General features: G+C 39.6%; 1 protein-coding gene across 1 annotated transcript in view; it reads right to left on the bottom strand.

Annotated features, from left to right (window-relative positions):
- The window catches only part of GRAMD1C (GRAM domain containing 1C), a 54,228-nt gene that overhangs the window by 28,012 nt on the left and 2,905 nt on the right, over positions 1–23,311 (bottom strand). Inside the window, 4 exon segments of the mRNA XM_069785777.1 lie at positions 262–342; positions 1,547–1,642; positions 3,397–3,500; positions 7,316–7,400. Coding sequence (XP_069641878.1) covers positions 262–342; positions 1,547–1,642; positions 3,397–3,500; positions 7,316–7,400 — 366 coding nt within the window.

Below are 23,311 nucleotides of genomic sequence, written 5' to 3'. Positions count from 1 at the left end.
AAGCATGCAACCTATCTTCAAAGACAAAATGTTCCACCAACAGCAAAGTTGTAGGTGGCAGTACGAGAAGGAAAGAATGATAAATTTATCTGGTATCTGAAGTACAAGAGGCCGAAGGAGAACATCAGATTAGAATTCCCTGTCAGAAAGGAAAAGCTAACTTCTGAAGGAAAGCCTCTTATCCTCCAAAGGCACATCTGCTTACATTAGAAAAAGATTATTTCGTTACTTAACCACAGGTACCAGCACTTACAAGCTTACCTTATGCAGCAACGCATTCTGCCATAAGCGGAAGATACTGAGGTAGCTTCTGTCTCTTGCACTGAATGACGTGAAGAAAAACTGCAGGAAAAACAAGGGGCAAAAAACTCACTTGTAGGTAGTTCCAAGAAACCCAGAATGCTTCCTTGTATCTTGAATATTCTACAGTTTTCAGCAATGGCATCCTCCCCTCACATTCAACAAACCTGGGCTCCTACTCCTCACACTCCACGCTTTTTATCACTTGCAGTAAGTGTTAGTTCCCCAATATCCACACAGTATATAAAGACACTTGCTCTCCTGGGCATCCGATTGCAATCATTTGTACCTTTGGCATAAAGGAAGAGCTCCCTCTCAACTAACTACACAGTTAAATCTTTCTCCCACTTCCAAATAGGAGGTGGAACAAGTCAGAGATGCATATGCCTATTTCTTACAGGCCACAGCCCTTTCTATCCTTCCGCCACATAATTCTTTTACTAGCCTTTTCACATGAGAAGATGTGAAATTAAAACAACTAAAATAGATCAAATTAGATACATCATTTGCAGCATTAAAATATTTCCCATTTGAAAGTTTGTTTAGCAGAGAAAGAGGTTTATCCTCCTTGATGATGAAAGTTAATATTTAATAAATTGAGAGGGAACAGCCAAATATGAGGAATCACAGTTCCTTCATAAAGAACAGCTCCAGATTCACCCTGGAAAACTATTCTCTGTATCCAGCCAAGAATTATTTTCAAGGCTTTTACAGAAGAAGTTATCATAAAGTGTGTTGCACATAAGGACATTCTGCATCATGCTTTTCAGTTTTTCCAAATACACACCCAAAACCTACACTTCCCAGCACATAAAATTGCATGTTCTATGTGTAGACATCTCCATGACTCCAAACCCATGATATCACGGTCCTTTTGTTTTCAGCAATTTTCTTCTAGGGGCACTTGAAACCCAGTGAGTTTGATATTTTTGTGATCTCAAGGATGCACATTCTGAATTCATGCCCTGAACTTTTAGTTTTCAAACGGCTTTCCTTTGAGAATCAGTGGGACAAAAACTCCCTTACTTTCGGGTTACTGCCTCAACACTACTAGAGGATTCTGCAATCAAACTAAAGTTGAGTTATCAAGCCAATATGCACAGGGACCAAACCACCAAGCCTGTCTTCTAATCCCAATCACGTTTAAAGATTTGACAGGGAAGTTACTTATGCAAATTTAAAACTACAAGTGCTCTGCCCTAGACATTATAATTTAAAAGGAATGTATTTAAATACAGGTTTTCACCTTCTCTCCTTTTGCTGCTATTTGTATGGCATTTGGAATGAGCCGAGCAGTCTTCTCTTTTGTCATGAAAGTGATATCCTTCAAGGCAATAGAAATCTAAGCAGAAACAGATTTAGTAAGACATATTAAAAATAACTGTTAAGATTAAAAATTTACAGAGTCACAGAACATGCAAGAGGAACTCAAACTAACCCCAAACCCTAGGATACAATTCAGTTGAGATCACTTGCTAACCTTAACAGCAAACATTCCAAAGTCAAAGCAAGTTAAGATGACTAATCTCTTCTTTCATACTAGCACTAGGGAAGCAAGTAGTTCTTTCTTCTTTCCTTCCACTTCTCCAGCAACACTCAGGGATTAAGGGCACAGACCCAACCACATACAAATGACAGATCTGAAAGCCAATCCCAGTCGGTACACTATACATAAGGCAGGACATAGATCAGATGGCAGACTATCTTGTCTATGTCATCTCACAGAAGTTTGCAATCTAGTCCATTTTCACAGAGGTTTATTTGCAGTCCAGACACTGCAAGGAAGTCTTCCTGCTTGGGTGTGTTTGCCTTGCATATTAGCACTTGAAATGTTTCTGTTTAGAAGAGCATGGTCTGACTGTCTGCAACAAGCCATTTCCATTCAGCCTACCCCCTTCCCTTGAAGATAAGGCTGTGCTGCCATTCAGCTTAGAGAAAGGAAGAATATACAGCTGGATCTTGCTTCTTCCTCTGTGTGCAGAATCTGCTCCACTTTACTCTCCCTGCATCAACACAGCCTTCTAAGGAGGTCCCAAACCTTAGCTCTACCATTGTAGCTGATGACCTCAAATTGCCTTAAGATATCACTCTGCTAGGCAGGCGGGAACAGGTTAAGAGGTTGTATGCTGTTTCGGCTGAAAAAAATCAGTCTTTGAATAGTTTATAAATTCAAGGGTATCATTTCAAAGGGAATTTTTTGTTTTTAAATGTCAAGCCTATCATAAGAAATGTTCAACCATCAAATCTTTCTGATTAAATTAAGCTCAGTTTTCAGTTAAGCATTTCTACACCCCCTCATTGTCTTAAGTACATGAGCTATTTGCTGTCTGGCCTGTGTACTTCAGAGCACACATAGTAGAATTTAAGAGATTAACTTAAGGTATGAGCAGCCTGCAGATGCAGAACATTTTGACACTTCTCCATCACCTATTAACTAGGTTACCTTCCCTTTCTCATTCACTGCCTCATGTTATTTCTACGGCAGATGCAACATCTGCTTGAATGAAAAATTTTAACTCATTAAGCTAATTTGACAGAAATAGAGGGCCCACATGTCACAAATATCTACTTTTGCTCATGCTGTTCAAAAGATACAGACCACAATATGAGAACTTGCAGAGGTCATTTATAGATTCTCTTCAGCTATTCTTAGATGCCGATACTTACATGTGAGACTAAACCAAGGAAGGTTCAATGCTGGAGAGTTCTTGAACAGGGCAACACCATGTACTGTATCCTGCTCCTGGTCTTACAGGAGACCATTATGTGTTACATCCCTTTATACAGCAACTCTCCTTGGTTAGGAGAGGCAAATTGTCATCCAGAAATGTAGAAGATCAGCTTTAGTGTAACTCCTGAACTCCCTCCTATGCTGAATGACTGAGCAGGCTTACTTCAGCATACAGATGTCTCTAATGCTATTCTCATTTTACGGAGCAATGGATCTGCGTTTCCACTCAGGAATGCAGGCTCTTTCTTTTCAGCACAAAGTTACTGGCATGAGATTGACAGGATAAGATTTGTTTGAGGGACTCTTATATCCCCATAGTACAGGACAAAGAAGATGTGGGATTCAAGTGAGCTAAGACATCTTACTGTGGTCTCCCATCGGAAAATGTTGCTGTGGAAACAGAGCCAGTTTTCAGAGAGATACAAGCGTCCCTGCAGCAGGATATCCTTCTGGAGTGCACAGGCATAATCTATGTATAGAGAGCAAGAGCAAGTTTACTCACTTATTGCAGTTCAGTTGACCCAAACCTGTTAACTTAAAATGAGATAAGGGTATTACAATACAAACAAAAAGCCATTTCTTTCACTCTTCAAAAGTCTGCGAAGGTAGACTTGTGCTGGGCTGCATCCAGACCATTGCTCTGGAAACACCCCAAAGCCAGAGCTGATGGAAGTATCTTTGTGAGGACAGCACTCCACGTACCAACCCCCTGTGCATTATCCTATATTTTCAGAGAAGGGGTATCAGGCAAGATCAGGAGTACATGGGAGAAGTATTTGTAAGTCAAACTTCAAAGCGCCTGAACAACAGAATACACAAACATTTTATAGTATAACAGATTATACTGTCAACTCCTACATAACAGTAGTTCATATGTTGTTGTAAGAAAATAACTTTCCACTAAACAGATCCTATCACTAGCTAAAACTATCTGCAGAGTGAGACACTAAAAGGCAGCTTGAAGCTATCCAGTACTTCAGGGAGGGGATATTTTCAGAAGCTGACTGCCATTTTTATTTTGATACTGCTTTGGGCTGAAACATCCCTATTGAGAAACAGGCTTCATCTAGAATGCAATTACCCATCATCAGATACCCGCTAATTAAGAACAAGAGCAGAGGATTTGGTTGCACTTTTTAAAAACCTCTCAGAGAACTTTCATAATTTCAGGGCCTAAAGATTCAAACAAAAGGAATTTTCAGAAGTACTACTGCTAGAAAGTTAAGACAGACCACTTTTGGAAGCTCCAACCTAAAGAAGTTACCTATGTATAGAAAATACCCAGAATGTACCTATTCCTGCAGGTTGTTAATGATTTTAACTTTAGAGGTATCAAAGAGTTTTGTTATTTTGAAAAGCATTGTATCTAGTATTGTCTGAGCCAGAATTTTTATTTTGTGTACAAGAAGATGAATACAGTTCTTGTTCAAGTACCAAGAGGTTCAGGAGTCCCTCACCATCCTAACTTCAAGGTAAGTCTGCATCTACAGAAGCTTGTATTAGTATTTTTAAAATTCTCTTGGGTTTTTGCCTCAAATAATCAAGTGGAAATAGAGTTTCTTGCAACAAGCATGAGGCACGTATACAAGCCCTTGAGACATAACTGCAAACAGAATTAAATAAACTTAAAGAAGTCTAAACCAACAAGTTGTAAGTGCATATTTAAAGAGAAGTCAGATACCAAAACGCTGGGAGAGCAGGGAGAGGGAATGCACCAGGAGTTTGAGGTTAAGGACTTGAGGAAAGCATTATCTAGATTGGTTTGCATCCAACTTCTATATTTGGGGAAGGGAGGGAGAGAGATTCAGACCTATAAATATTGGAGCACTGGGGAAGTAATGAGCAACACCACCATGACCTACCTACACAAAAGAAAATATTAAAAAAAAAAGGAGATATTAGCATTTCTCCTTCTAAGTTTTCAGATCCAGTAACTTAAGATGCTGCTTGTAAACAACATTTTCAGACAAATTAAAGTTATTGGCACTTCTTTAAACTCCCATTTTGAAAGTCTAAGTCATTTCTCTTTCACTATAAGAAAAGAATTATATTTCATATAGTCTTTAAATACAGAGCTCATTACAGTGGAATAGTCGCTTCTTTTTTTAACAGCTAAGTTAAGAACAGGAGCAGTTACAGTTCTTTTAATGAACAGCAGCAAGTAATTGCTTTTTCGAGCACTGTAAAGCCTGTGATAAGTTTCTCTGCATCAAGCAAAGAAATAGCTCTTTGCTTGGAGGATGCAAAGAGTCCTTCCAAAGGAGCACTGCTTTTGATGGGGTAAAAAAAAAAATGTACATAAAGTAATGACTTTGCTTCTGATGGAGCAGGTGCTACATTGTTGAGATTAACCCATTACTAAATATTTCTCCAAGTCCTAGACAGTCTGTTTATTGAAACTATGTTTCAGTTTGCTCCATGGCTTTCTGTATCAATCCTGTGTAAGGAGAAACATCAAAACAATGCTTTGAAGTAATATCCTTTTCTTCCGCTTTACTTCTGTACTGAACTCAAGTATTTTAAAAATGCAGAAGGCATTTCAGAGGATAACTGCCTCCTTCTGAGGCTGGAAAAAGACACAGGGATTTAACTGTTTCCGTGCAAGTGGAAGCTCTGATTTCTGTTCCATTATCCTGGAAGGAACTCAGCATGCTGCAAGCATATACTGACAGCCTCTCAATATTCACTTCCTTAAAGGTTGCATAAGGTGACAGATGAACTTTAAACAGTCACAGTTCCACTTCTGTATAAAAACAACACCCAATTCTTGGACAGCGTATTTATTACAGAATGCTTGGGCAGCACAGGCAGGCTGACCTTCAAGGCAAGCGATAAAAGAGTGAATAAGGTGCATCGCTGCATGCAAAGGAGGTAGGGTTATATGCTGCCTTCTTTGGATTTTGCAGTGGAGCAAAACAGGGAGTCAGAGCTCAGAAGGAACATTTCAGTGCCAAGAACTTACGCACCATAGTTTGATACTCTGCCACATGCTTCTGTCCCCTCCCACCCCATGCACTTACCACCTCTGCTCTTCCAGCTGAGCATTACTTCTATGCCTGTACCCATGTCATCAGTGTACGGATAAGCTAACCTGGTATAGCGGGCTGTGGAAAACCTCCACTGAAGGCATGAGCCAACCCAGAACTAACAGATTTGCACAGCACACAGATAATGCACTTCATGTGCAGTAACTACAACTGCACAGAGCAGTGAGGGGCATAAAACATTTTTATCAGTCCTCAATATACCATGTTGACAAACACATCTAAGTGCACAGCATTATAAGTCAGGATAAAATGAAGATTGGTTTGTGTTTTCCAATTATCTCCTATGAGGGCTGATGGGAATTACACACTTAAATACTGAATTTTATGTCCTCATACCACATAGCTGGCATTTGTCTCTGAAAAGTCTTTTAAATTACAAGCACCCATTGTGTCCATCAGTCCCAGAAGTCACATTAATCAAGGTGCCTAGGGCAAGGGTCTAGGCTTAGTTCCAGGGAGCAAGGGAAAAGCTTCTGCTAAGGATGATCTACATACTTAACAGGGTCACTGAAGCAACATCCCTTACATTTGTATCCAAGTACCAAACCATTAAAATTATGGAATCATTCCCTCCTCCCCCAACATCTACAGCAACTTACTCAGTCATAAGCAGCTGCCTCTTTGAAGTAAAAGAGAGGACTTAGACACTCACAGGATAGAAAATAAATGGTTATGACACTGCAAGAGGTACACTAAGCTGGTCATCCATGCTGGAAAGAACATAAAACAAATTCAATGCTCTTGGGACTTAACTCTACCTCTGTTCTTCTCGCATGTGGATTGCACATGCCCGTCAATGCATATATGTTGAGTTTATGTGCTTCGTGCTCACCCTGACCCTGCACAGTGATCTTTCTTGCCAGCTTGTCAGCAAACAGGTGTCAGACAGTCACATCTCCACTGCTGTTAGGAGAGGGTTTGTCTAAAAACCCACTAAAAAGCAGCAGCAGGAAAGAGACATTAAGAGGCTCCCATCCCATATCTAGATGAACTGGAGGATTCTGTATCTTCTCCTTCACTTCTCAACCTCCAGAAGGAATCTGCCTTTTTTCACAAAGCAGGCAGTACAGGAGGAAGACCTGACTTTCCTTGAAGGTATTTGATGCTAGTTCAGAGACAGGAGAATAGGAAGTTATCAGCTATAGTTAGAATTTGCCATAAAAAACATGCCTTGGCACTACTGCAATCTGGAGTTATCAACCAGAAGACAAGCACTTTTGGTGTGATTACATCTTACCTACTATGAGTTTCTCAGAGTCTGGTAGATGAGAAAACTGTCTCTTGAATTCCTCGCTCCTATATTTGTAAGTGGAACTTGAGAGCTGCAACAAAGAATGGTAAAAGGTTAAGCAAACAGATTTATTTTCAGCCATCAATTGTCTTCATACTGGATGTGTAATTTTATCTTGAAGAACAAATGAACATCAAAAGAGCAACAAAGAATAGGTAGCATCTAAATGTGGTCATCATTGTAACTTTATGCTTGCTTATGTAAGACTGCACTTCTAGTATTTAGGATAGCATGGGCCAAACTGTTCCCTATTGCAGGCCAGATGCCAATTACAAGGCATTACAGTTGTATGATGGCAACGTGCTCCACTCATAAGGACATGAGAGCCCCTTCCAGGGCTAAGTCTTCTAGCACAGACTACATGAAGAGGCAGCAAGGCCACAACACAGGAGGTGACCAAGCAGATCTAGTCCTCATGCAGGCCACTAGCTGGACACAAGGACACAACCTTGAACACCAATTTCTACTTGGAGTACCATTTCAGGAATACTACAGTGCAGTGGATTTTTTTGTCAGTTGCCATAGACAGACCTGTAGGAATAAAGGCAAAGGTTTCCTCCAGTAAGCACAAATAGCAGCACCACCATCACCTCTTGATTTCCTGTTCTGTTCTATGTTGTACTCCATATTTAAAAAGATCACTGTCTATCGTTCATTTAAGATTCAAATTGGGTCATAAACTCAGAGCAAAGAAGATTAGTCTTGATGGACTTTAACTCCTTATTCTAATAAACAAATGCCCCTGCTCCCATTTGAATAAAGAGCTTCAGCATGTTCTCCAGGAATGATTCTGCTGTAAAAGCCCTATTTTCCATTTTGCAGTAATAACAAGGCCATATTTTTTTTCTTAACCAATGTTGGCCACTTATGATGGGGCCATCCTAACAAAATGCTGTATAAGGCAATGACTCAGATGGACTATAGCTAAGACAGGAAGAAGTTACTTTCAAGTGTTACCAAAACAAGGTATAAATACACTATAAACCCCTCTTTTACATCTTTTTTTTTTTTTAAACCTTTCTAAAGATCTTAAGCATGTGGCTGCTATTCCCTCCTTGAGCACCTGTATTACTCCAAAACTTGACATTCACCAATAAACCCATTCTACCATAAGATTAGTGGCTATTTATGTTTAGGGTGGGGGAAGAAAGAAGAAAGGCAGCAAAGAACCACTTTTGACTCTATGACCTGGCAGCATGTTTACTAAAAAAACCACCCAGTTTTAGCACACTCCTGCAGCATGTTAATTGGTCACTACCCTTTCATCATATCTGTGTTTGTTGTCAAAACAATCCCAGAACAAAGACAGACTTATCTTCAGCTTGAGGGTCTTTTAATAAACTAGTGCCAATAGTGCCCCCACCTCATCAAGATTCTCACATTTTGCTATTTTCCGCAGAAGAGATTCCTGCTTCTTGCAGTTCAAAAGTTCCCTGAACACCACCCTACACAAACATCCCATGATGGTCTGTCATTTACCTATACTTGAGAATTGAGCTCTTTGGCCACAAGAACACGTAAGTGCTACTTCAAGGTCAGGTGTTTAAGTGCATATAACACAGAGGAGGGCAAAGTCGACCTGACTCAGTTCAGCTTTAAAAAAACCAAACTAAAACAAAACAAACATTAATGTTACCTTCTACTACCATCAATAAAAGAAACTCTTTATGTCTGATCACCTGTGAGTACATATTTGCTGTCCACTAACATTCTGAGCATTGCAATGCAAAAAGGCAGTGAGGGAGGGAGACAGAAAATACATCCACCCCTCCCCTTCTGAGAAAAGTAAGCATGAAAGCTTTAGGTGCAACTAACAGGGCAACATGTTAGACATGTCCTCTAAGCTGTAAGCTTCCAGTTATATTTCAGCTCTTTCTGAGATTATGAAAATAACACTCTTGGAGATCATGTCATCTACTAAAGTCGATAGGCTATGGTTTCTTGGCCTTGTCATATCATGCCCCAAAACACACGCTTTTAACTGATCATCTGAAACAGGCATCCAATGGCTGCACCGCTTTGAAGAAATTGAGTTCTCTGCAATTACTCTGGAAAGAGACATGGGGAAAAATGAAAAGTTAACTCAGATCTGTAAAGTTTCCACGTATAGTTCCAGAGACCCTATGGTTTACACAGTCATACCTCAATTGACTGAAGTCTGAGCTTGCAATGGCAATGCTAACATACAAAGGGAAAAAAGAACTGGTCTGCCGTGAAAGCAAAAGAAAGTTCACAATCTTCAACCCCGATTTATGAAACCATGATTTAAGAAGCCATGCTTTTAAGGAGAGTAGTAGTTTCTCAAACACACTGTACACAAGAGAAGAGCTATGCTGAATTTAAGCATTTTTGTGGTTATAAGACAAAAGGAATCAGGAAAACAGAAACATTACAGTATCACAGACACATTTATATTAGTGCCTGAATCAGCCAGTTCAACAGCTCCAAGAATCCAAACTCAAGGTATCTTGAGTTTCACTTAGAAATTGAATTTTTCTAGAGCATAAAACCTGCTATAGCTTGTCTGAGAAACCCTTGTTAGCATTTAGAAGTGTTCTTTGTCACAAGAGACAAACACGCTATAAGAAATCCTCTTACTAATTGTAGATTTCTACTGAGCTCTTATGACATTTATGAAGAGCTTGCTCTGAATCCTTATCTAATCAGCAGAAAAAAGTGAGCACATTGAAACTTCTTAACCTCATCTTTTCCTTACTTTGCATGAAAACTAGCTCACTTAGATCTGTAATTATTATGTACTCAGTATGCGGCTTGGTGATTAAGAGATCGCTTAATGGACTCGGGAAACAACAGGAACAATTTTAACACTATTGGCACTATCAATTTCCTTAAAGTGAAGAAAATAAGACATTTCCTATGAATATCATAAGCAGCATATCAGACAGCATATTATAGTATGCTGAATATAACGTCTTTCAACCACTATTATAATATCCAAGACGTGGCAGCACTTGAGGCAGGTTGTCATCTCTGGGTTACAAAATTTACCATCAAATATTAAAAGAAGGGCATAAATTAGGCTGTAGTACGGCATTTAACAGATGAAAACAGCAACTCATTTTTAACACATGCACATTTCTAAGTTATAATTATAAGTCATCAGGCAAACACTTTGCCCAAGGATAATCTTAGGCATTTATGAGTATGCTATATTTAATCGCTAAGAAAATGAAGTCCAGCCAACAACATATTAGCATTCTTTATCTGAAGCCACAAAATAAACCAGAAACCTATAAAATTTCATAAGCAGAAAAACCTCTTCAGTGTCATCCAGAAAGTTTCACAGAAGACAGTTATACAAGAACCAGATACTACTTGAAGACACATAACCAAGTGATTCTTATACCTTGTTTAGAAATGGACCAGAGTCCAACTATATAAAGTCATGTTCCAGAAAAAAAATATGTTAACTTAAATAGCACTAAGCTGAGCTATTTATGTGATAGAAGCCTGTTAGAAAAACAGCTTCCCTTCACATTTACATCTTCAAAGTGTGGGCACTGTAAATAATTTGAGCCATTTAGCAAACTGGAGAAGAAAGTTAAGCTACACCTTCTCCCAGGAGTACAGTAAAAATGCTAATTGTTAGGAAATTATTTGATTGCATATTATCACTAAGCGTGCAAATAGTCAATCAACCTCAGCAGAACGGCGTGCACATTTTTTAACATTTGCTAATGACAGTAATAATTTTGCATTTGCTTTGTTAGTGTTTTCCCCTTGTTTTGAGACACCACAAAACCCACGTTACCTGATAATTTGCATTCTATACTTTTAACATGCAGCTATGAATACAAACGGCTGAGAACACAGATAAGTTGACCTCACCACCAGAGTAATACAACTCTGATGTCACCTCATTTTGAGAGATGCACACATGCCTCCCACTGAGCTTCAGTGTTAGTATCAGTTACCACCGAGTCCTTGGGGTCCCAGAATCAAACAAGCCTAATAAGCAAGCTGGCCGACCTACTCCCCTTCTATGCTCAGAAGCCTCACTTAACCATGAAAATATGGCCAATGAGATGCATGACTTTGCTCCTCTGTCTACAAGCAAGCAGATCCATGCCACTATCTCTGCACTCTACTTAAAGACCACCTGAAGTGCTATTCCCCAAAGACAGAAGAGCTTGACCCGTACTTTCCAATGAAGTTTCTAGACATGGTCAAAAATAAATCTGGAGGCATTAGTAAGGTTAGGATGAAAGTACTTTTTAATCCTACACTAGCACATTAAAACAAATATTAAATATGCTGGCAAAAATTGTTGCATTTCTACTGAAGAATGCATTGTTCCTCTCCCCTCTCCCACTTCAAATTCATCTAAAATCCTTCTTAGTATCAGGAGAAAGAAAAAGAAAACAGCCTCCAGAAGAACTACATAGAATCAGAGAGGAGTTTGATTTTATACAAAAAGACTACTTTAGACTACATGTATTCTTGAAACTTATCTGGTAAGGGAGAAATAAAAACACCAAAACCAAAGAAAACATACCAAGATCCCACTTCCAGTGAGTCTAAAGCCTCAGCAGGCTAGGAGAGAGCTAAGTTAACAGCCCTAAATAATAGCCTCCTTTAGCAGTATAAGGCAGGCAAACTTAAGACTTCACATACTCCAAAACAGATTCAGACTTATCTATAAACACAAGAACAACTACCATGGCACACTGAGATGGTGATCTCTCTGCTGAGGCTACCTGTAAAATGTGCCAAGTCTGACAAGCTTTCCATCAGAGAAATGTTGATCCCACTGCAGTCATTTCTTCAGTCCAGAAAAGTTCATTATGACCATCCAATCTAACCTATAATGCACAAAGCCACAGCTAGCTCACGATTTAGCTCCTGCTTCAAAACCAGAGCTGCAATTACCATATTTCCCTTTGGGAAAGAAAAAAAAAAACACAAAAAGCACACAAAACAAACCATATTTTACCTTCTTAAATTGAAAGTCACCCCAATGGAAAAATCCATCCCAGCTATGGTTAGTTCTTCTAGTGGTCTGTTGGTTAATCTTGTCTTCACTTCATGAATTATTTTCAGATTGTGAGCAAGTTACCCCGTATCTTCTTTTGAGGTAGGGATTAAGCTTCTCAAGTCTATTAGCAAAAAGATATTTTTTTTCCAGACTTATTCTCATGGCTCTTCTGAATCCTGTCCTATTTTCAATGTGCTTCTTGAAAGCTAGATGTAGCATTGCAGGAGTCACTGCAAACACACAAATCCGACTCACATTTGCTTTTAGGCACAGAATCACAGTGGAAGCTCACGTCCACATGACTACCAGTCTCCCTTATCTTTTCACAGTTCTAGGGCACATTTTTCCATTTCTTCTGAAAACAAGCACAAGGATGTATTTTGAAAGTGTCAGACTTGTTCTGTTTACCCTGTCACAAGCAAACAGCCCAGATCCACTCTGTTACGGTGATCTATTTTCACTAACCATTCCTTGACAGAATCACAGAAAAATTTTGGGTTAGAAATAACTTTCAATTATTGAGTACTCAAACTTTACTAGCAGTAACTTACAATTCTTTTCTCTCTCGAAGCACAAAAACATTAAACTTGTACAGGGAAAGAAGCACTCACAGGACCTGAAGAGTAATACCACCTTACTTAAGGTGACTTACTGTGCTATGTACAGTACACTGTGCACTTTGGGACTGGATGTGTACAGAGTGTCCACTTTCTTTTTTTTTTTAAATAAGGAGCTATTTGATCACACCTGTTTATCCACACAGTTCTATTTAATTCATAGGTAATATGAGGCATGTGGGAAAAAAAAAAAAAAAAAAGAGAGAGAAAAACAAACAACTGTTTCCAGGGTTGGCTCAGCCATTGTATTCCCTAGGAGCCTGCTTTCCAAAAGTTCCCATGCTCTCAAGGAAATGGAAACAAGCTCATAGCCACAGTGGGAGGGGGAAGAGTTTAGGGAACCAGGACTATTTTACTTACATTCATTATATGCTCTTCTTCATTCACTCTTAACTTCTCTGGAGAGGGGACTCTCATAAGCACAGGGCACTCTTCCAGTGGGCCACTGGCAGACACAGGGCTATGTACTAGGGTCATTACATCCCCTTCTGTGGCCCAGCCCCCCTCTTATTTGCAGAGGCTGAAGGAGAAACAGATTTTAACATTTCTTAGTGACTGAGCACGAAACAAACCAATGGCAGTTCTCCTTCAGTAGCATCCGTGTACAGACAGAGCAGCATCCAGTAAGAGTTTTGGTGCACCTATGTCTTTCTTCTGTTGGAAATACAACATGTAAAATTTCAAGGAAGGGATATTAGAATACAGGTCATGAGCAATTACCCTATTTTCTAGGGTTTTGTTTGTTTGCTTGGGGGTTTTGTGGTTGGGTTGTTTGTTGTTTTTTTTTTTAAATCCTATGAGATCCCATAAACAAGGCTAAAGACAGAATCCCTAGTCCCCTTAAAATGAGTGTTACTATTAACTAGTTCTCACAGATGCATGGACAGGCATGCTAAAAATGTTAGACAGACTATTATTTAGCACTAACACCGGTAGCTTACAAAAATCCACGTAGGAAGAAACTCCTCAGAACTATTTCATTATGGAGAGCTTCTGAAATATTGGATGCCCACTTACAAAGTATTTGACACCCAGTGTCAAGAAACTGACTGAATTATGTAATTCCGAAAGAGAGACTGCTCCTATTTATTTTAAAGGCTGGATCTAGTACATCAAAAGCACTGTGTCCCACAGCACCTCACCAGTAGTCCAGCCCTTACCAGCTCCACTGTGGACATCAGTCTCATCAAGCCATCATTGACCTGACATGTGGCTTCCTTCCCAAGCAGTTTCAGAAAACTGAAAGACTTGATATTTTAAAAGTTTCAAGATGTAGAGGTATTTGTTTGGAGAACTTTAAAAAAAAAAGTCTTTAACTGGTTGTACAACTTAAAGTTCTTTAGAAAAAGCAGTAGAAAAGATCTGGAAAAATTTTGTAACAAAGTATTTCAGTTTAGAACATATGAGGAACTCTCCCAAATTTCTCCTTCAGATCCCACTGGAATTAGCTCAATTTCACAAGCCATTACATTTCATTGAAATAGGGTTCAGCTGAAGCTATTCCAACAATATCCTTGCGAAACAAGCTGATAACCTTCTTACCATTGGTAAGAAAGCCTCTTGTCATTAGTAGTATTATAGACTTTTCCCTGAAAAAAAAAAAAATATAGTTTGGATTGAGAATATCCTCTGCTTATTCTGAAGCAACTACTTTGTAGTATTCAGTAGCTTCTTTCTGCAAATAAACATTCTGAAGTATTTTTAAATGGTAAAGCCAATGTACTTTTGTAACAACTCCGATTTGGATATAAAATCTAAAGTTCGACATGTACAGTGAGGAGCAAAGCATATGCTCCATTTCAGAAATAAAACTGACTGAGGCATGAAGATAACGCAGAGTCAGAAGACACACACCCCCTACATATACCTCCTCCTCCTCTAGCTGCCTGCAGCCTGTTCCAACCCATGCAAATCCCTGGCCAGCACTCAGGCAGCCTCTACTGCTCCCCCCTCTCTCACCCACTTGCTCAGAGCCGGTGCTGGACACCATCCAGCAGAGCTAGCTAGCGTTCTGCCAGCCTCTGCTTGCACGCCAGCTTGGAAAACAGGCTGGAACACACTAACCTTGCAGAACACGCACACAAATGCTGCAGCAAGTGGTCAAAGAAAACTTAAGCGGGGGGGTGGCTTGCGTAGAGCTGCCCAGCTCCAATCTAAAAATCACTATCATCTAAACGGATTTGGGGAGGCAGATTGCAGTAGCATAGGTCATTTCAAGTTCACTAAAGTCCCCAAGGGGACAGCTGAGGAAAGTACCATCACCAGGGAAACACCAGCTTGGAAAGGAGCACCCAATACCCACTGCTCCTCCTCTCTGCAGCACTGAAGGCTACAGCTCATGCACCAGTCTTAAAGATAGAGTACATCTACACCCGGTAACTCAGCACGGACCCAAATCTACTCTCACACAAGACTTGGCCATTGCCCACGTTGTAAGTCAAGCCCTTGCTAACAGACCTCCTCAGTCTGAGCTCCAGGGCAGACAGGGAGGAGATCAGGGCATGCTTCATGCATACCCCAAGCTCCCAAAATGGGTACACTACCACCCACCCCTCCGTCAGCTGCCCAGAGCTCAGTTCGTCATAGGCACGGAGCAGACACTTTGAGGCAGAGGATATAGGGCTTTGCATGCCCACCAGATCCTTCCAACTGCCCTGAAAGGGGAACAGAAGGCATACATCTATTCTGCTTTCTTTGTGCTGTCTGTCCCTTTCCCTCTGCCTTACCTAGGACCTGTCCACTGCACTTCTGCAAGTAACTACATGAAGTCAGGCTCTGACTGCCATTTGTGTAGGAAGTTATTTTGGAAGTGAGGAGGACTACAGAGAAAACAGCAGGCTGCATAGGAGCTTCACCCTGCACAGACCACGAGCCACTACAGCAGTGAGGGGCTGTGGAGTCCCTCTTTGCTGCATGGCACCACCCATCCCCAGCTGCAAGACAGCATCCCTGGAAGCTATCACAACACACGTTCAGTTTCAGAGCTACAGGAGAAGAGGCAGGTGTCTCTCTGGTGCATCCACCTCACCCACTGAAGGCCCAGCCTCCTACAGGTCGGATCCCCTTGGGCACTTGGCTGAACGTAGAGCTAATGACTCAACAGCAGGGAAGAGAGATCCCTCTCCTAGTACAGCCCTACTGAGGAAGCTGAGAGAAGAAACAGAAGAATGCATTTCAAGGCATTTTAATCACTGGTATAATCAGATTTAAGTCTGAATGCCTGAAAGGAAAAGATAATTGAACACAATGGGGCTATATTTACAGTCATTTTGCCAGCTACAGCTGCTCACTAGGCTAAAGCAGTTGTGTTTGTGCACCTAGCTGGGTGGTGGCACTTTAGATGGCCCACAGTTCTGTTGTCAAGATCAGCTTCATATGTAAATAGCAGGAACTGGTTTCACCAGAAAAACAAGGCAAGTCTTCTGCCTTCCCAAAGCAAAGCTCAGATACATCACAGGGAATCTCTGTGTGTTGGAAGAGCAGTAAGACATTGGGAGGCAAATCTATACAGAAAAATATTCATTGGCAATTTCTTTCCATCAGAAAGACAGTAAGAAGACTCAAAGTGATCTCAAAAAGGCCCCACCAAAGCCTGGGTACCAGTATGACTCAGGCCTCAGAAGTAGCATGAGCATACAGGGATTTAAGTGCATTTCCTGTTTAAAAGATAATGCCATCTTCAGCTGACTAAACATGTTTGCAGTTAGCAATAAGGCTGATAATTTCAAATATAATTCTTTATACAACTGCTACCAAGTACCTCTGAGTTTGGAAACATCCCTGGAGGTATTCAAAAAGCGAGTAGACGGGGTACTTCAGGACATGGTTTAGTGGGCATGATTGATGGTTGGACTGGATGATCTTGAAGGCCTTTTCCAACCTAAATGATTCTATGATTTAAATTTTAAATAAGAAGGTTGAGCAAAAAGTTCAAGAGATTTGGACACTTCCATTGACAAACATCTTCCCCAACTCTGAACTGGAAACTAAGGTGCTTTTAGCTTCCAGGAAACAAGATGCTCCAATCTCGGATTTACTCAGCATTCTCATCAATACCATCCATAGCTGGCAATATGTTCTTTGATCATGGTAGTAAAATTATGCCTATAATGCCCCTGCCAGAGACCATGTTTCATGCTGCCTCCCCAAGACACTAGTACTAGCCAAGTTCACAAGGGTCTTAAGTGTCTAGCTCCTTTCATTTTAAGGAAAAATTGTGGATTTGTACCTACTTTCCTGACTTCAAAGATGCAGCATTCAAGCAACGTTTTTGTTTTCTTTTAGTAATTTCATCTACTGCAGGAGGATTTAACAAAAAAAAAACAAACCAAACCCCAAACAACAAAAAAAAACCCCAACAAAAAAACCCTGTGATACATCAAGTTCTAAAACAAACTTAATACAAATAAACCAAGTGTGTTTGTATGAACTCTGCAGTTACTATTTTAACATTGTTTAACTGAAGCAAGTTTGTCACCCTCCCAGCACAAAGTTATCATTTAGCTCAATTTGTCTGCTCCCCAGTTTAATTTTGAGTCCTGTAGCTACATTGTCCAGGCTTCAACAGCCAGAAGTGTACTAATATGATGCAATGGCAATTAAAAGCTCAGTCAAGATGATTTCCTTTTGGATAAAAAATACATTCTTTTCAGACCAGCAGTTTCATCTGACTCATATTTCTTCCTACAGCATGTATGTGAAACAATTAGCCAATGTTATTTGTTAAGAACATCTGTTCCTTCACCTGATCTTTCACTGCAGGCTGCCTAAGAAATGAAAAAAAAAAATTCAGACTGCTCATCTTTGGACTTACTTGATCCATTCAATGAATAGTGAAAAAAAAAAAAAAAACCAACCAGATTTTGGGGAGGAGGGGGAAAAAAACTCATACAATAAAGTAACTATAAGACATTACTTCTGAACTCTTGTCTTCCTTACCTGCAACAAAGTGCCATCAAGATTACTTAATACAAAAGTAGCCAAATACAGAAGCAAAAGAATGGCATACCTCAGTTGCACTTTCCCTCCTTACTTTGCCAGAACTGGACTCTGGCATTTCTGATCTGTATTTAAGTTTAGTAACAGTCCCCAAATATTGGTCAGGAAAAAAGGTCATGAAGAAAACAAATAACCCTCTTGGTAGTAATTGCTCTTGGTCTCATTTACTTTTCAGCAACTCAGAGAAGGATACATAAATACTTTGGATCAGGACTGTGGTGAAAACCTGAAGGAGCATATTAAACAAACTACAACGGTAGTTACATAGTTAATGCACTAGTGATTGTAGCCAATTACATTAACTGTTTTGATATAAATTAGACTGGTCATGTCATTAAGCCTGCCAGTAGCCCTACTGCACTTGAAATTACATAGAAAATAGGACTCACCAAGCAATTGCCCCAAATTTTTCCTGTGAAGTATCTAATTTGATCTTTTTCTATCTTAGAAACCAAATGCAGATTCTACTCTTAGTCATTTCTGTATTAAAAGCTGTTACCAGATTTGACTGAACCATTCCCAGCAAAGAGAGACCACACACAAATTTTCTTCAATTTTATATTAAAATGTAATGCAAAGGGTCAGCTATTGGGAAACACGTATATCAGTACAAGCTGATCAGAGCTACATACACACCATCATTCACGATCACATACCTCCACTCATTCTGAACAAGGGGCGATATCTTGAGTTCTGGTGTGTAGGCACAGCAGAAAACAGGAGAAGCTGAGAGGTCATATGAGCAGGCCAAAGTCCTTAATGACTTTATCTGTCATTTCTCTAGGGGCTTTAGGGGGTTGCAGTAATAAATACACAAATATCTGAAGTGTAGGCTTTACTGACTCGATAAGCAACTTCAATAAAAAAGCACTACCTAAAAAAAAAAAAACACTTACTCCACATCATTTCTAGAATGCTGCCAATATCACCAAGGAATCCTGACATAACTCAACTAGTGCATAACCATCTGCTACATGGGGTGACATAAGATATAACTTCCAGAGTAGTCATTAGCAGAAAAGCCACATACTCCTGTCTAAAACGCTCTTGTGTTTTTGGATAGGTAAGTATGTGTCCCAAATAATCTAAACATCAATAAAATATTTCAGATTTTGATTTTTTTATTTCTTTCTTTAATTATCTCCTGGAGAATTTTCTACTCCTAGTCGCTGCTAATGACTTAATTAAATGTACCACCAAACAATCACATCCTGTAGTTTTGTTTACCCATCTTCTTTCCCTCCAAAGGGATGCAAGTAGCTCACCTGTAGCAGACTTAAAAAAGACAGTGCTACACCACTGCTTGTTTGCAGAAATGCTGAACAACAAAGCTGTAACCAAACGACAAAGGCCAAAAACAGAGCTTACTTCCATCTCCTAGAGTTGTCTCTTAAACCCTTCGTTCCACAAGCTATGAACTGCCCTTTCATTAAAAGGATATCACCATTCAACCAACTCCATGCTGATTTTCTGAACTATATTGCATTTCCAATGGTTTTGCTCCCAGTGACTTAAAAAAAAAAAAAAGTAAATCACATGAATCTGAAGTATTTTCTTCTTGATCTATTAAACTTAATCTTCAGGTTCTAGACTAACTCTTTAGATGTGTGTAGTAATTCATATTATATAGAAACTCCCACTGCTGCAGCTGCGGTAAGCTTATTTAGACAGGGCACCAAACTGCCAGTCTTTCTTCAGAACAGGCTGAAACTTGATGGCAGTCAGATCTACCCCAGTGCTCAGTTTGGAGCTGCTTCAACAGCAATAAAGAGATTCCCAGGGTGAAAAGAAGTGAGAAAAACATTTTAGCCTAATCAGCCATGTTCAAGGGCTAGTCAGAACTGCACCGTTTATCTTTTCTTACCATTTTAAAATGCTGCTTCTATATAATCAGTGCTATCACAGGGCTAAAAAAAGGCACCTATTCTAGAGATTCCCGATAGGTAAACAAACAACAAACCAGTGCTACAAGTACAGCAAAAGCTATTTAGACTAAAGTTATGACATTTCAGAAAAAAACAGCATGTGTGCTTAAGATTTTTATTCTCTTTTGAGACCTACAGCATTTCTCCAATTCTCATCCTCCTTAGCAGACTGCTTCATACCAGCAAATAAAAAGAAGGCTAAAAATCCTCCTCCGATGTCACAAACCGTGATGTCTCTCTTTCACAACCCAAGCATTTGGAGGCACAGATGAGAAGAAAAGCTTTCTTCAGAAGAAGTAACACACCAAGTACACAACACAACAGATGAAGCAACTGTCAGAGGGCCTTAAACACCAGCCTGCCAAAACATAGTTACTGATCTAACAAGCCCAGTAAGCCATTCCCAGAGTGAACATTAGTCTTCAGAGAAAGGTGGAAGGAGCATTCAAACAACTGTAGCTGCAAGAAATATTTCATCTAACCCTTACTACTCTTGGACCCAAAGTATGTCGACTTGTATCTGTGCTGCAATAAGTTATCTTCCAAATTGTAATGTATATCTGCATCCCTCCTGTGCAGGTTTGACTCGTATATGTTTATTGTGTTCTTGGCATATGTACTCTCACACACTCCCACAGACTAGCTCTTTCTCATAGAGACCAAATCCATGCTTGTAAAAAAATCAAAATCCTTTTCCAAATCTTGTAAAACTTCACTTATTCTTGTATTATGAAAAATAAAAGGCTTATTTTCACTTTCACTGTATCACTTGTTTGCTTCTATCGTCGCACCTCTTCACACTGACCACCTCTTTAAACTGACATTACACTGCGATCAAATTGGCTTTTTTAAAGCCTCTTTTATTATTTTCTTTCCAACACCTCCTTGGCACGTCACATTTCCAAATTCTTAAAGAAGCCTCCCAGATAAAAGCAATTTTCTGAGAGATGCTCATTTGATTTCAACTCTTTCCACCTACCTTTTCATTGCAACGGAAGAACTTACTTTTTTGTTCTTTCTTTCCACGGGCATTCTTCTTATTGTAGACATATATGAACTTTGACTGTTTATTAATAGAAACTAGAGTCCTCAGAACACCCTCATTCTTGATACAAGAATCCTTTTCATTAGCTTCCTCATTCACCTTTACCTTCTTCATTACAGTAGCAGAACACTGAAGACTTTCATGGGTTTCTTCTTCCAAGGATATTAAATTGAATTATATTTCAGTATGAAGAGTGTAAAAAGGATAAAAAGTGAATTCAGAATCTTGAGATAGGGCTTCCAGATGTAATTTAATTTCCAAAGCATCTTTGACTTTCATAATTTCTATTTGCAGTTGCCAAGACTAGAACTATTTAATCAAAAGTAGATGCAAGCTTTACAGGCTCCAGTGAAGAGAGTAAGCCCTGAGATGAAGTTTGCAAGCAAACTTTTTTCTTCTACCAGTGAGGTTGTAAAAGTCTAGCTTTGTCCACCTCCAGAGAATGGTCTTCAAAAAAAAAAAAATAAAAAATAAAGCCACACAAAAAAAGCCACCCACCTTAAAAACAGCAGTTTGTAACACTACTGGTTTAAGAATTGCTTACAGTAGTACAGAAAATTCTTTCTTTCTCAAAACTTTTCAATAAAGCTATCCAAAGTATTACTTTTTTTTTTTTTTTTTTTTTTTAGAGATGGGGAAAAATTATGCCTAATAGGTTTCTCTTCTTTTCTTCCTTCCCTGCTGATTTTTCTGCTACCCTTCCTTCTCCCCACTCACCATAGCCAGGAACGAGATCCCAGAGGCTCCCAACCCTAGCTTGCTGCTAATTACATGTGCTTACAGCACCTATTGAGCACTCATGATACCTGGCCTGACTTAGAGGCATGGCACAATTGTCTACTCCCACTCAAATCCATGAAAAATTGAAGTCAAACCAGTCAGGCTCTAACATCCACATTTGGTTTCCATCATCAGAGAAACAAGAGTACATATTTAGAAGAAACGAATCCTTGGAGCAAACCAAAGTTGTCAGAAACGTGCAGCCTCTCAAAGCAAATAACCCAGGCAACAAAGCTGATCCCTGGATGCTACTGCAGGCTAGTCTTGTAGCAATTCCTTAGTTCTACTGACTTCAGGAATGAGCATAACAAATCCACACCTGCCACAGGACACTAAGATGATCCTTTGCCAAATGTCAGTGACACATGCTTTGCACACTGCAACAAGCTGCCTTCTGTGTTATCACCTACACATTTACTATGACTCAGTATTTAGGGAGTTTTAATGATTTGTTTATATAGTCAGCAGCTGATCATGAACCATGCAAGTTATTAAAACACATTTTCTGTCTAGAAGACCAGGGAAATATGCCAATGACATAACATTTTAATTAGAAGATCTTAATTTTTGCCTTGAATCTGTGACTTTCTGCCTCTTGCTACTTCTAAGTTCAGTCCCCTTGAGGCTGAGAAAATGAGTACCACAGCCTCCTATAACCAGACTGGTAGAGGTTTTTAAAACTAATCAGTGACAAACGGTATGGCTAGAACATTACAAGCCACAGCACTATCTTACAAGAGGCAAGTATTTACACAGTTCCTTTGTTTTAACTGCAAGGTCATATTTGCAGAACCAGATAAACACTAACTTCAAACAAATACTGAGATCTTGAAGTATAAATCATAGACAGAAGGCAAGCATTTAACTATACCGGACAACATCTCACGCTCTCTTAGCGGCTGCCACTGCAGAAGAATCCCATTCCGCTGAAGTTACAAGCACACGTTACTACAGGAAGCAGAAAGTGGCACTGTGAGGAAACACAATACCCTGCACCTTACATGCCTACAGCTCTGTTCAAAGAAACCTCTAATCTCTGGCTTGTGTGTGAAACCTAAAAATGGAAAGCCAATAGCACAGTTACATTCTTCATATATTATACTTTACTGACTTTATTTTAGATTGCCAAGCTTATCAAGAAAAGACTGAGCTGCTAACTGCAAGCCCAAGTCCAACAAACTGACCCTAAGACCTAAACAGGTTTCTTCTTCACAAACTGCCAACTGCATTAACATTTGTATACAAACCATCAAGAGTTAGTTTACACAATCTAATTTGCCATCTCATGAGAGCATAGCTAGCAGTTACAATGTCTGTGCAGCATGATTTACTATTGATTCAAGTACAGATACCGCAGGGCACAGGCAGAACGGCCCTTTATCGCCTTTGTAGCAACAGTGGAGAAAATACTGAACGATCCAAGTGCTCGCTCTCTAGCGACACAATTCTACAACCTGCTGGGATTTATTCAGATTGTCCCATTTCCTTTGGCTCCAGACTGCTGTTGCTCAGTTTAAAACTACACATGTATTTTGGGGGAAGTTTATGCTAGGGCCTGAGATGCAAAATCAATGTTATGAC

This window comes from Haliaeetus albicilla, chromosome 6 (genome assembly GCF_947461875.1).
Source record: "Haliaeetus albicilla chromosome 6, bHalAlb1.1, whole genome shotgun sequence".
Lineage (NCBI taxonomy): Eukaryota > Metazoa > Chordata > Aves > Accipitriformes > Accipitridae > Haliaeetus > Haliaeetus albicilla.
This window is presented reverse-complemented; position numbering and strand designations above follow the sequence as displayed.